At 35.8% G+C, this 15,564-nt stretch overlaps 1 protein-coding gene across 1 annotated transcript in view; it reads right to left on the reverse strand.

Moving 5' to 3' along the window:
• LOC144980336 (DBH-like monooxygenase protein 2 homolog) overlaps positions 1 to 14,365 on the reverse strand; it is a 30,502-nt gene extending 16,137 nt beyond the window's left edge. The window contains exons 1-5 of the mRNA XM_078927997.1: positions 13,947 to 14,365; positions 7,845 to 7,952; positions 3,244 to 3,328; positions 886 to 1,015; positions 17 to 118 (exon numbers count right to left, since the gene is read on the reverse strand). Coding sequence (XP_078784123.1) covers positions 17 to 118; positions 886 to 1,015; positions 3,244 to 3,328; positions 7,845 to 7,952; positions 13,947 to 13,960 — 439 coding nt within the window. The 5' untranslated portion in view covers positions 13,961 to 14,365. The remainder of the gene's footprint in view (positions 1 to 16; positions 119 to 885; positions 1,016 to 3,243; positions 3,329 to 7,844; positions 7,953 to 13,946) is intronic.
• Between the last annotated feature and the right edge of the window lie 1,199 nt (positions 14,366 to 15,564).

A 15,564-nucleotide genomic window follows, 5' to 3' on the forward strand; every position in this document is an offset into this window, starting at 1 on the left:
ATCATCACCCACCCACCTGGTTTAGTTTTCACTTCACACTCCCTGACTTCCTTGATCTCACAGTTCACATACTCGTCCTTCCCAGCACAGATTCCTTCTCCATAGGGATTGCACACACCTGAAAGGAAACAAACAAACAAACAAAAACTCAGAGCATGTTCTTTTGTCGAATCAAAATACTTGCCATCCTTTGGATAGGACGCACATTTCCCACAAAGTACTTTCCGATTGATCGAATTGTTCAATTAAGTAATCCCATCAAAAAAAAAAAAAATGAAAACAAAAGAAAACATAAATACTTGAGCTTTTGATATAGAAAAATATCAATTCATCATGCTCAAAGGGATTTACAGGGAGACCCAATCCAACAGCAACACTTACTATATAGGACGGCGCATGACATTTATTACACTTTTAAATACATACATAAAAAGAAAAGAAAATAAATAAAATTTCCTTTATTCATCCCATAGGTGAAATTTCTCTCTAAAGTCTATTCCAATGGAAGAATGGAATAACCCAGGCGCCAGTCGCAGTGCGGCGCCGCAAATTGAGCTAGGGCAAGGTGACTTGCTCAAGGCCACACAGCGCAGCAGCGGGCGATCGAACTCGGTACCTTTCTGGTACGAAGCAAAGACCGTACCGCTGAGCCACGCTGCCCCCTCATATTACGTAGAATAATTTTTATCCGACAAAAATGGGCAAGGCCCAACCTGTCGAGTACTCATTTTACACCTGGTTTAGGTGAGACAATGAGGTTACAAGTTTTATCTTTCTAAGGACTCCATTTTCTGCTTTTACAGGTGGGCCCAAACCCAGGACCTACACGTTGGAAGGCGAGTGTCAACGAAGACACAATCGATTACCCTAGAGGCTACATCTTACCGGGATGCGAAAGACCCTTGACTCTTTTGGGGATCGAACCTTCTGTCCATTCACAGTCAGGATCGCCCAGTTCCCAACCGTTTGTCATTCCGTCGCCATCAGAATCTTTCATGCACAATTCTTTAGTCCACTGTGTAAAAAGGATACAAAGTGTGTGTATGTGATATGTGACTATGGATGTATGTGATATGTGGTTATGGATGTATGTGATATGTGGCTATGGATGTATGTGATATGTGACTATGGATGTATGTGATATGAGGCTATGGATGTATGTAGTATGAGGCTATGGAGGTATGTGATATGTGGCTATGGAGGCATGTGATATGAGGCTATGGATGTATGGAGTATGAGGCTATGGAGGTATGTAGTATGAGGCTATCGATGTATGTGATATCTGGCTGTGGATGTATGTGATATGAAAGTAATGGATGTATGTAGTATGAGGCTATAGATTTATGTAATATGAAGTAATGAATGTATGTGATATGCGGCTATGGATGTATGTGATATGTGGCTATGGGTGTATGTGATATGTGGCTATGAAGGAACGTGATATGAGGCTATGGATGTATGTGATATGTGGCTATGGAGGTATGTAGTATGAGGCTATGGATGTATGTGATATGTGGCTATGGAGGTATGTGATATGTGGCTATGGAGGTATGTGATATGAGGCTATGGAGGTATGTAGTATGAGGCTATGGATGTATGTGATATGTGGCTATGGATGTATGTGATTTGTGGCTATGGAGGTATGTAGTATGAGGCTATGGATGTATGTGATATGTGGCTATGGAGGTATGTGATTTGTGGCTATGGAGGTATGTGATATGTGGCTATGGATGTATGTGATTTGTGGCTATGGATGTATGTAGTATGAGGCTATGGATGTATGTGATATGTGGCTATGGAGGTATGTGATTTGTGGCTATGGAGGTATGTAGTATGAGGCTATGGATGTATGTGATATGAGGCTATGGATGTATGTGATATGTGGCTATGGAGGTATGTGATTTGTGGCTATGGAGGTATGTGATATGTGGCTATGGAGGTATGTAGTATGAGGCTATGGATGTATGTGATATGTGGCTATGGATGTATGTGATTTGTGGCTATGGAGGTATGTGATATGAAGTAATGATGTATGTGCTGCGAAGTAATGGATGTATTTAATATGAAGTAATGGATGTATGTGATATGAAGTAATGGATGTATTTGATATGAAGTAATGGATGTATTTGATATGAAGCAATGGATGTATGTAATATGAAGTAATGGATGTATGTGATATGAAGTAATGGATGTATTTAATATGAAGTAATAGATGTATATGATATGAAGTTATGGATGTATATGATATGAAGCTATGGATGCATGTAATATGAAGTAATGGATGTATATGATATGAAGTAATGGATGTATTTGATATGAAGCAATGGATGTATGTAATATGAAGCAATGGATTTATGTGATATGAAGTAATGGATGTATGTAATATGAAGCGATGGGTGTATGTAATATGAATCAATGGATGTATGTAATATGAAGTAATAGATGTATGTAATATGAAGTAATGGATGTATGTAATATGAAGCGATGTATGCATGTTATATGAAGCAATGGATGTATGCAATATGAATCAATGGGTGTATGTAATATGAAGCAATGGATGTATGTAATATGAAGTAATAGATGTATGTAATATGAAGTAATGGATGTATGTGATATGAAGTAATGGATGTATTTAATATGAAATAATGGGTGTATTTAATATGAAGTAATGGATGTATATGATATGAGGTAATGGATGTATTTGATATGAAGCAATGGAACTATGTAATATGAAACAATGGGTGTATGTAATATGAAACAATGGATGTATGTATTATTAAGCAATAGATGTATGTAAAATGAAGCAATTGATGTATGTAAAATGTAACAAAATGGAACAACCGATAAGCTAATATCTTATCATCATTTCTGTTCAAGGCGGCTGCGTCACATAAGAACGTGGCTTTGCTATGTGTCTACAAAGAGTCGAATTCGAATTCTTGTCGTACTAGTACAACTATGTAGCCTTGAGCAAGCCACGTCGCCCTAGTTCATTTCGTCGCGCTAAACTTCGGCTGGTGCCTTTGTTATTCTAGTCCCCCAAAGCCAAATATGACCTTAGAGCATGAATTGGATTTTATTAACACATCAACCTTCTGGCCAATATTGAGACCATTAAGATGTACGACACACGTGTGCATTGTGTTGTGTTATGTTTGAATAGCTATAAGGAGAGGGACTGAATCCAGCGTCAACCACGTTGTCTCTATAAGTAAGACTTTATAAAGATTTAGTCCAACTAACCCGTTCACCGACGTCCTTGAAGTCCAGTCCAAATTGATTGTTCTTTCCAGCTCCTTCAAAGTCAATATGGCCGACGCCTGGCCACCTGTGGACAGCCATAAATTTCATCTTTTACCACGTGGGAGTTTTGTCAGATTAAATGTAGAACAAACAAGTATAAATCAACGTTCGTTGTTCCATCAGCGATAAAAATTTTGAATATTTCATTTGTTACAGCAAAACCAAGGACTGGTACTGATGATAATAATAACAATAATAATAATAATAATAATAATAATAATAATAATAATAATAATAATAATAATAATAATAATAATAATGATAATAATAATAATAATAATAATAATAATAATAATATATAATAATAATAATAACAATAATAATAATAATAATACTAATAATATTAATAATAATAATAATAATAATAATAATAATAATAATAATAATAATAATAATAATAATATATAATAATAATAATAATAATAATAATAATAATAATAATAATAATAATAATAATAATAATAATAATAATATACTGATTCCACCCCCCCCCCCATACATATATTTCTATACAACAAATAATATAAAAACTCTTATAATACAATTCTGTACCACCAATACAACGCCCCCCCCCCTCACACACACACACATAGACATACATACACCCAGACATACACACAGAGACATACACACACATACATACATACCTACCTACACACACACACACACACACACACACACAGATTTCAATGACACAAACATTGGCCACCATTCATTCAAACAAGGACGACAAGATAATTTGTTTATCAAAGAAAATCCCCCGTAACTTTTTAACCATAATTTGTTTTTGTCCTGGGACACCCGAGTGGGCGGAGTCAAGGGTATAAAAATAAGCAAAAGATCTACAATGGTCACGCATAAACATATAATTACAGAGGCCTCGCCATCAATACGTTATTCATAATTATACGTTTAACCTTCTATACGTGCAATAACAATTATACACTGAAGCAACTTATCAAATGATGGATTCACTCAACCGTAAAATCAACAGTTTTGTTGTAAATGGATTGAATAAAATTGATTAAATAGAATAGCTTTTGACAGGAATGTTTCGAATTGAACTCCTTCTTCAGTCAACAACAAAAGAACTATAAACAAAACACCATTATCTCATTGTAAATTCATTGATGCGTGACGACAATAACAAAGCCTCGAATGATTGAAATCAAATTGATGAAAACATCTTTCGTAATAAGAAAAATGATGATGAAGAATAATATTTTGAAAAATCGCTTCTGGCAAAGACCCTTCTTCAGCTAATGAGCGGCCATATGGTCTAGTGGTATGGCACTCGCTTTCGGATCGGAGGGTCCGGGGTTTTAGCCTTGCTCGGCGCATAGTTATTATTATTATTATTATTATTATTATTATTATTATTATTATTATTATTATTATTATTATATTATTATTTGGTGTCATGTCATAAATATTATTGCCAAAGTAAAGCGCATAGAGCACGGCATCGTCATGGTTATGATCCACAGAAATGCCATTTTATAATTTTTCTTGCCTTAAGCTACAGACACCCAGTTTTTAATATGACTTATTATTTTGTCAACATTGGTTTTGTCAAATTTCCCCACAGGTCATGACCGCTGAATGAACTTGTTGCCGCTACGCCGAACTACAAAGACCGCATAAAAACAACACTGGGACTTTAAAATATCGGATAATAGCAACATTGTCCTCCAGACCCCTTGATTAAACGTTTAAAGTCACACAGGGTAACTGCGTGATTGGAATGAGAATTTAACGTTAATTATACGTTCTGTTGATGACGCGTTGTTTTGACATTACCACCTACAGTCAACTCCCATTATGTGAAAATACGATAAATTAATTTCATTTTTCCTGTTTGACTGTGATTATTCATAACTCCCCCCCCCCCATTCACGTTACGATTCTTATACCTTTGATTAGCGCCACGTGTACATATTTACAGGTCAGGTGATGAAACAATAATGGGCTTGTCTTCACATTAATACAATATCTTGTTGGTTTGAGATTATCTTTATCAAAGCAACGAAACCGTAATAATTTGGGTTATCAGACCTGCATATAAGTATACGTTGTTCTGACAGTATAATCATTACAACAATGAGTACACACAATGACAGACGTGTATATAAGTATACGTTGTTCTGACAGTATAACCATTACAACAATGAGTACATACAATGATAGACGTGTATTAGTATACGTGTTACGTAAATATCATTACAACAATGAGTACATACAATGAGAGACGTGTATATAAGTATACGTTGTTCTGACAGTATAATCATTACAACAATGAGTACACACAATGATAGACGTGTATATAAGTATACGTTGTTCTGACAGTATAACCATTACAACAATGAGTACACACAATGATAGACGTGTATATAAGTATACGTTGTTCTGACAGTAAAATCATTACAACAATGAGTACATACAATGATAGACGTGTATATAAGTATACGTTGTTCTGACAGTATAACCATTACAACAATGAGTACATACAATGATAGGCGTGTATATAAGTATACGTTGTTCTGACAGTAAAATCATTACAACAATCAGTACATATGTACTCATATATATGTATACGTTGTACTGACAGTAAAATCATTACAACAATCAGTACATATGTACTCATATATATGTATACGTTGTTCTGACAGTGTAACCATGACAACAATGAGGACATATGTACTCATATATATGTATACGTTGTTCTGACAGTATAATCATTACAACAATGAGGACATATGTACTCATATATATGTATACGTTGTACTGACAGTAAAATCATTACAACAATCAGTACATATGTACTCATATATATGTATACGTTGTTCTGACAGTAAAATCATTACAACAATTGGGACATATGTACTCATATATATGTATACGTTTGTTTACATCAAAGCCATCGCATAAGTCGATATTTTCACGTAAATTAACGTTCTCTAATCAAATGTTTACTGTATTCTGCTGTAGACTTACGTACATATGCCCTAGGCCAATATTTCATAATGATAATAATATGTTATTTTGAACATTTCGGCCCATTTTGAACATTTCATTGAACACAAAGCGATCTTTGAACCTTTTATCCAGATTCATGCGCTGGCGGATTTTGAAATTTGAATAAAGTTGCAAGTCATAGCATATAATTCTTATTTTTTTCCTAATCCTTTGATGAATTATTCTAGAACGCAATAGAAATGAAAACACATCATGTGATTGGTACATATACAGATTTTATTGTATTTTGCCTTGAGATGCTGGTGGAATAGTTATTTCATCATCATCATCATCATCATCATCATCATCATCATCATCATCATCATCATCATCATCATCATCACCATCATCATCATCATCATCAACATCATCATTACCATTATCATAATCATCATCATCAACATCATCATCATCATCATCATCATCATCATCATCACTATCATCATCATCATCATCATCATCATCATCATCATCATCATCATCATCACCATCATCATCATCATCATCAACATGGCCATCAGTGTATGGTCTTTGCGTCGTACCCGAAAGGTATCGAGTTCAAATACATGCTGCGCTCTGTGTCCTTGAGCAAGTCACCTCGTCCTAGCTCATTTTGCGGTGCTGCACTGCGCCTAACGTCTGGGTTATTCCAGCACACGTTAAAAAAAATAACATCAAAGTCTTTTAGAATTTATAACTGCGTGTAAATATTTGGTAGTCTGATAAATAAAATTGTTATAGTGTCTTTGTTGCCATGGAAACACGTTCAAACCAACACAACACATAACAACAATGTTATAACAATATATCAATCATACCATAAACGTACAGAAGGAACGAAAATGACGTAACACAGGTCTTTGTTATTGTTTTTAGCCGTCCATTTTTATGAGTAGATCTCACTAAATTCTATCAATCAGACTATAGATAGTATGCGCTTGGCTAAGAAATTCACAGCATTGCCACCCGGAAGTATAGCGGACCAACACACGCAACTATGTGTAACTTTAAATGTTTATAGTCTGGTTAATACAGTTTAGTGAGAAATGCTCATAAACATTAACAAAAAAATTCCGCCATTCCGCCACGACATCATAAGATACCATCGCCTAGGCATTCCATGAAGGACTATAGATATTCCATCAAACAAGATGTCTGATGTCAACAGGAATCACCCATGTTGTCACAGTGAGCAAGTTGAGGGTTAATAATCTTGATCAAGGGAAAAAACAAAGTACCTGAAGCGGGGCTCGAACCCGGGACCTTTCGGGCCACAGTGCAATGCCTTAATTATTCGGCCACTTGGATGGCTTAAAACAACGCAAAGACCAGAGTGACGTCATCTTCGTTCTATCTATAAACGATTAAGGTTACACATTGCTTTTTGTGTTTTGATATTTCATCTGGCAGACAAACCCAGCTGGTGAGGGGGATGCATTTATTTCAGTTAAACGAAAATCAGGATTACCAAGAGTATAGCAGAGATAGCTTGGACCCTACCAGCAGCGTCTAAGCAGGATACTTACATATAATTAGGCTTGCAGGGATGGGGCACGACGCCTCCATTGGGAATTTTATCTCGGAATTTGTAATAGCCCAGGCATGGCGTGACCAGAAGACACAGGGCCAGGATTCTGTGGGATTAAAAAACAACAAACAACAACACAAAATAACGTTAGTTTTTATATATAGCGCAATATCCACTAACCGTGCTCAAAGCGCTTTAAAAGAAGTCCCCACCAACAGCAACACGTCACATAATTTAGAACGATACATTAGTCCTGTTAGGCGATATCAAAAACGTTGTTTAGGGCCAGGTACTCTTTTTACACATGCGTGCGGTGAGAGAATGTGAGACTCGAACCCGGAAACTACCGATCTGAAGTTGAGTGTTCCACGACTAGACCACATCGTCTCACACAAACACACACATACACACGCACACACACACACACATACACACACACAGACACATACACAGTAGACACAGACATATTATAATAATGAATATCAGGTTTCTAAAGTCAAGCCGATCAAATTGACTTCAACATTTCTCACCCAAAGGGAATTTGTTCGTGGGGAAGGAATTTTACATATATGACCCCAATCGACTCATGTGTGAATGGGTATCTGACTGTAGACAGTGACGGATATGGAAAAGTGCTGGTACAACACGACGCCTAACAGGAAATAAATAGATATATGATTTCATGTGACCTGCTGGTGAAATAAATGAAACATTGTGAAGCGCATTGGGCACGTAACTCCATAGAAAAACGTTTACAATTATTTCTCATAGATAGATAGATATAATTGATTGAAATATAATACAAGTAGCGTGACACAGATTTCATGACGATATAATAAGACCTATGTAAAGACAAACTTTAATGTTTGAAACCTGTCGGCAAAATGAGTCAAAACTTGATCTAAGGATTGAATCGTGGCCATCGGTAACGTACAGCCTGACACTAAAACCCACAAATACTTTATATATATATATATATATATATATATATATATATATATATATATATATATATATATTGCTGTCATTGTTTTGGTCAGGGCGTAGCCATCGGTAACGTACAGCCTGATACTAAACCCACAAATACTTATATATATATATATATATATATATATATATATATATATATATATATATATATATATATATATTGCTGTCATTGTTTTGGTCAGGGCGTAGCCATCGGTAACGTACAGTCTGACACTAAAACCCACAAAGACTTATAATATATATATATATATATATATATATATATATATATATATTTCTCTATCTCTCTCTCTCTCTCTCTCTCTCTTATATATATATATATATATATATATATATATATATATATATATATATATAATATATATATATATTTTGCTGTCATTGTTTTGGTCAGGGCGTAGCCATCGGTAACGTACATCCTGACACTAAAACCCACAAAGACTTATATATATATATATATATATATATATATATATATATTATATATATATATATATATATATATATATATATTGCTGTCATTGTTTTGGTCAGAGTCAGGGCGTAGCCATCGGCAACGTACAGCCTGACACTAAAACCGTGGCAATCGTAAAGTTATAGCCTGACACTGACCAAAAAATGACGTCAAAATGCCAGTCTTTTGCCACAAAAGAAAACAAATCGTGAGTTGTATTCAATAGTTCAACCAATGAAATAACTTGATTCCATGAGCTCTATTAACGACAACTCACTAGACGCTACACAAACCTAAAAAATGACGTCAAACTGCCAGTACCAAAACATTCTAGTGTCAGGCTATATGTTAACGTTTGCAACGCTAAAAGCCACCGAGACCTTTATTTTGAAGTAATTTTTAGGTTTATGAACTGCCTAGTGAGTTATCGTTAATATTTCTCAAGGAAACAAGTGATCCCATTGGTTGAACCGTTGAATACAACTCACAATTTGATTTCTTTGATGACCAAAGACTTGTCTATTGACGTCATATGCTGGTCAGTGCATAGCCATTGTTAACTTGTAGCCTGACACCAGAACCGTAGCCATCGTCTACTTATGGCCTGCCTCTGACCAAAAAATGACGTCAAAATGTCAGTCTTTGGCCACAAAAGAAAACAAATCGTAAGTTGTATTCAATAGTTCAACTAATGAGACCACTTGTTTCCATGAGTTCTACTAACGACAACTCACTAGGCGGTGCAAAAACCAAACAATGACGTCAAATTGCCAGTCTTTTTGGGTTTCAGTTTCAGGCTATAACTTAACGATGGCTACGCTCGAGCCCACAAGGACTTATAGTTTATCATTTTAGTGCTGAACAGGAGCTATTCATAAAAAATTTCAAGTATAATTATGATCATAATTACACTTTAATTATATATATATATATATATACTTGCGATCAAAAGAAAGTATACACTTTTAAAATCGTCGTTACTTTTCTATCCGTTGACGTAGGCTAATGAGGTAGGCTGAGTTGTTTATCATTAGCCTTTCTGTCTACCGATAGTCGATGTTTTTGTTTTTGACACGAAATTTGCTCACCACGTCGCGCACGTGCTAAAATAACCGTTTAGACCTTACCGTGGACAGGAAGTGTGTAGATTAATTTTTGTGTCATCCGTGTCTTCTTGAACTATTTTCAAGTCAGGAAAACACAATACAAAATACCATCGATTAATCTACGCGATGCCAGGACTTAGTTTAGAACAACGTGCACGTGCCGTTGGTCATCTTCAAGCTGTACAGTCTGTGACCAATGTGGTAAGAATGTTTACTATCAAAAGGAGAACTGTATATTCCTTAGTGGATCGATTTGAAATAGTACTAACGGTAAGGGACCGAAATCGAACTGGCAGGCGACGAGTAACAACACAAGGTGAGGACCGTTTTATACGCATCTACGGGATTGTTGTAGGACGGCGACTGAAACTGCGCTAGAGTTCCCAGGTACACGAATTAGTCTACACACTGTTCGACGCAGACTTAGAGAGCATGACATTATCGCAAACGTCCGTTGATGCGACAACTTCTAAGAGCACATCACCTGTTGGCCCGTCTTCAGTGGGTCCGTACTCATCTGCGCTGGACAGCGCATACGTGGTCGTTTGTTCTCTTCTGGCTGGTCCGTCTTCAGTGGGCCTGTGCTCATCTGCGCTGGACAATGCATGCGTTGTCATTTGTTCTCTTCTCAGGTGAATCACGCTTTGTGATTTGAAGAAATGACGGTAGATTACATTGAGAAGATCATACGAGTGATTTCACCTTTCTTGTGTCTTGGAATCACTAAACAGAGGATATGGACAAGTGATGGTGTGGGGTGGAATAAGCAGAGACTGTAGGACACCTCTAGTTCAAGTAAATGTATCCCTAACAGATACAAGGTACATCCTGCACATTTTACAACTCCATGTTATTCCATTTTTACATAAACATCCTAAATTTTCACTTCAACACGACAATGCACCATCCCACCGAGCTATTGTAACAAGGGATTTTATAGCAGCAAATAATGTGAACATTATCAGCCTGTGACCTGCAATATCCCCCGATCTAAATCCGATAGTACATATTATGTGGAACAATACCAGCTGGCCAGATTGACCAATTCCATGCGTAGGAAATGCAATGCTGTGATTGGAGCGAACGGGGGACATTCTCGTTACGGATTGAATTAGATTCACCTTCATTTCAAATGAATTGAACGCAAATAATTTTATAAAAATGCCATTGTTTGTCAAAATCATAGGGTATGTTTTCCCTTTTTGAAGGTCATGTCTTAAAAAGTCAATGTTGCATACAAGATCAACCATAAACTTTATAAATTCTAACAAAATGAAAGATAAATGATAGTACTATGATTACATATATGTTTCAAATAAATCAGAACAATATTTTATACCAATTCTGTAGGTAAAACAAGTGTATACTTTCTTTTGATCACTAGTATATATATATATATATATATATATATATATATATATATATATATATATATATATATATATATAAATACATACTTTTAAAAAATGGTTTCCTTTGTTACTTATTGATTTGTGAATATGGATTCCCACGTTCAAGTGTGTTTGAATTGACAATGGTCTCCAATAAACCTTTTAATCTGAATTCTATCTCCGTCATCGAGAATAGAAATAAACCCTCAAGATTTATATTGGTGACTGTTATTCCAGTTTCCAGTAGCCATGCCATTCCGACGGGGTCCCGATAGCTCAGTTGGTAGAGCACTCGCGTCACACGCAAAGAGAACAAGATCGAACTCGGGTGGAATTTTTTTCTGATCTCCCTGTCCAGCCAAAAGTGATTGGGTAGTTGGGTCTGTTATATCAGGCGGAACGTACTTTGATATAGACTAACGTCGTATCCAAAGGGTAGCAAGTAATTGCTATTGTCCATTTCACACTATAGAAACCGTGGTACACTCCATTGGCCTGAATGGCCACTTTTCACATCTGTTGTTATCAACTCCATTTCCTGTATCTAGTTCGTCCCTACATAAAACCGTTTAGGGACGCCGGGTCACATATCTCCATGAAACGTTTGACTATCCCAACTCTCGTTGTCTTTACTAGAAAATGAAGACTTATTACCGCTTTCGTATAGTGGGTCACATATGTGCGGCTATGTGGTCTTGTGGTATGACACTCGCTTTCGGATTGGAAGGTCCTAGGTTAGAGCCTCGGAAAAGGCTCTTTATTCACATTCTCTCACCGTACTCAGGTGTAAAATGAGTACCAGTCCTTTAACAGCGTTGTTCTGTCCAAAAATATTTTTAAAAATGTAATTTCGCTTAACAGGTCTCGTCCTACATGTTTAGTGTTGCTGTAGGCTTGGAACCCCTTGTAAAGCGCGTTGAGACTTCGCGTGGATATTGCCCTTTTTAAAATCTCTCATCTACTTGTTAAAAACTGTAACCAAACCCCCTCAACGGTTGGAAGAATAAGATGCAAAAAATTCAGTCGGAACTCAAAAAGTAATAAACACAAAGAAATGATTATCATAAAAGCATTAAAAATGTTTCGAGCTCAAAACCCTTCTTCAGCCAGCATAAAAAAACAAACAATTGAAACATAAATGCATTACATAAAGACCCAGAAGAAAGATCTGCTGGTGAAAAAAATAAAACGTTGTGAAGCGCGTTGGTCATGGTAAGCCCGATGATCTGAGGTTTTGAAGTGATGTATTTGTGTTTTAATTGTTTGTTGTTGTTATTGTTGTTGTTGTTGTTGTTGTTATTGTTGTTGTTGTTGTTGCTGTTGTTGTTATAGTTGTTATTAGTGTTGCTGTTATTGCTGTTATTGTTTTTATCGTGTGCTGACGAAGGGTTTTGATGTTGTTCTATTCATTTTTGTTTGCTACCTTTGACAGTCCACAGCGAATAGCAGCATCGTATCATACTTGAACTCTGAACTCTCTAATAAAAACCGCAAAATTATAAGATTTATGCCTTTCCGTCACGACATCATAAGAACCGTCGCCTAGGCATTCCACGAAGGAATATAGATATTCCATCAAACAAGATGTCTGATGTCAACAGGAATCACCCATGTTGTCACTGTGAGATACCGTCACCTAGGCATTCCACGAAGGAATATAGATATTCCATCAAACAAGATGTCTGATGTCAACAGGAATCACCCATGTTGTCACTGTGAGATACCGTCACCTAGGCATTCCACGAAGGAATATAGATAACTCATCAAACAAGATGTCTGATGTCAACAGGAATCACCCATGTTGTCACTGTGAGATACCGTCACCTAGGCATTCCACGAAGGAATATAGATATTCCATCAAACAAGATGTCTGATGTCAACAGGAATCACCCATGTTGTCACAGTGAGCAAATTGGGGGTTAATAATCTTGCTCAAGGAAATAATAACGAACGTTTTCTCGAGGGGAGATCGAACCCGGGACATTCCGGGTCACAGTGCAATGCCTTAACCACTCGGCCATTTCGTCCCCTGGCATCCCCGACAATCCCCCCTTCCCCCCCCCCAAAAAAAAAAAACCCAAAAAAACCAAACAAAAACAAAAACAAAACCAAAATACAAACAAGCAAACAAACAAAATAAACAAAACAAAACAACTCACAGTTTCCTATCCATGTCTGTCCTCACTGTATTTTATAGCGCACGTTTCCACAACCACCCAGATGTAGCGAATATCACCTCACCTACAACCACACCAGTAACTTATACTCAATTCTTCAAGTCCTTTAGAACGAACACGTATTAGTGTTTACGTCATGTGTCAGATGATGAAGAAGTTATTCCTTTAGTCGTGATTACGTATACAGTACTGTCCTGTCTATGGTTGGGGTCGTGTCTTTGAATGCATCCCCTTGAATCACGGCAATCTATTCATTTGTTTATTTGAGTCAAAAACAAATTGCCGGAGACAAAAATGCTGTCAAGCCAAATTGGATTTTTTAAAAACCAGCCAAGTTTTGATTTAAAAAAAATATTAATTGTATTTTTATATGTTAAGTGTTGCTGTGCCTAGGGATCCCCTGTAAAGTGCTTTCAGCAATTTTAGTGGATAGTGCGCATATATATGTATGTATGTATGTATATATATATATATATATATATATATATATATATATTATATGTTCATCTTTTTTCTCTTTAAAATGTTGTTCATCCCTCCGTTATAACCGTTTGAAGGATCGGGTCACTAGTACATGGAGATGATGCCTGACAATTTACATCATTTAGTCAATCGTGACTTGATTATATTTTCATTATCATATTTTTTAATATTTTTTTTTCCTCACAACTTGCGAAAACCCAAATCAAAAACCAACAGCCATAAACGAGGGCCCGACAATTCCAACCAATGGCTTCTCCAATAGACCACATTACAACTGTATAGAATAGACTAGAAAACACAACAGACACTGCTCGGCTACTTTATAATTAAATATTGTTGTATATTTAAAATGTTCTAATGGCTTGAAGCAAATCAGCAGTGTTGCCACATTGGTCTATTTATGGCCAATTGTAAAACACGTTTTTTATACCCTTAAAAAGTTATGGAATAAAATAAATATGACACCTTCAATCAGAACAAACAAACTCTTCTTCAGCCGATGATAAAAAATAAAGTAGAGCATTTGTATAGGGTAAAATCCATTAAACGTGCTCAAAGCGCTTTACAATGCGTCCTTAGCCAACACCAACATTTAACATTAGAAAGAGACACGACGATTGTAAGGCGATATTTTAATCAAAATATTTTCAGACACAGACAAAGCTGTTGACCGTCAGGTATAATTTTACACCTGAGTATGGTGAGAGAATGTGAGTAAAAAGCCTTTTCCAAGGACTCAACTATGAGCCGCCCAGAGGGGGACTCGATTGCAGGACCTTCCGATCCTAAGGCGAGTGTCATCGAATTAACAATGAAAATGATGAAACTAGGAAATTTGTTTTTGTCTTTCTTGTTTTATTTCGTTTTTATTTCGTTTTTTTTCTTGTTTTGTTTTGTTAACTATAACCAAATAACAAATTGTCACTACTTTGAGGACAATAAAGACATAATTATTATTATTATTATTATTATTATTATTATTATTATTATTTAAATTATTATTATTATTATTATTATTATTATTATTATTATTATTATTATTATTTATTACTATTATGATTATTATTATTATTATTACTATGATCATATTGTTATGTAAGTGACTTTTAAGCCCAAT

Source organism: Berghia stephanieae, chromosome 9 (assembly GCF_034508935.2).
Source record: "Berghia stephanieae isolate SIO BIC M18660-M18661 chromosome 9, UCSD_Bste_1.3, whole genome shotgun sequence".
Taxonomy (NCBI): Eukaryota; Metazoa; Mollusca; class Gastropoda; order Nudibranchia; family Aeolidiidae; genus Berghia; species Berghia stephanieae.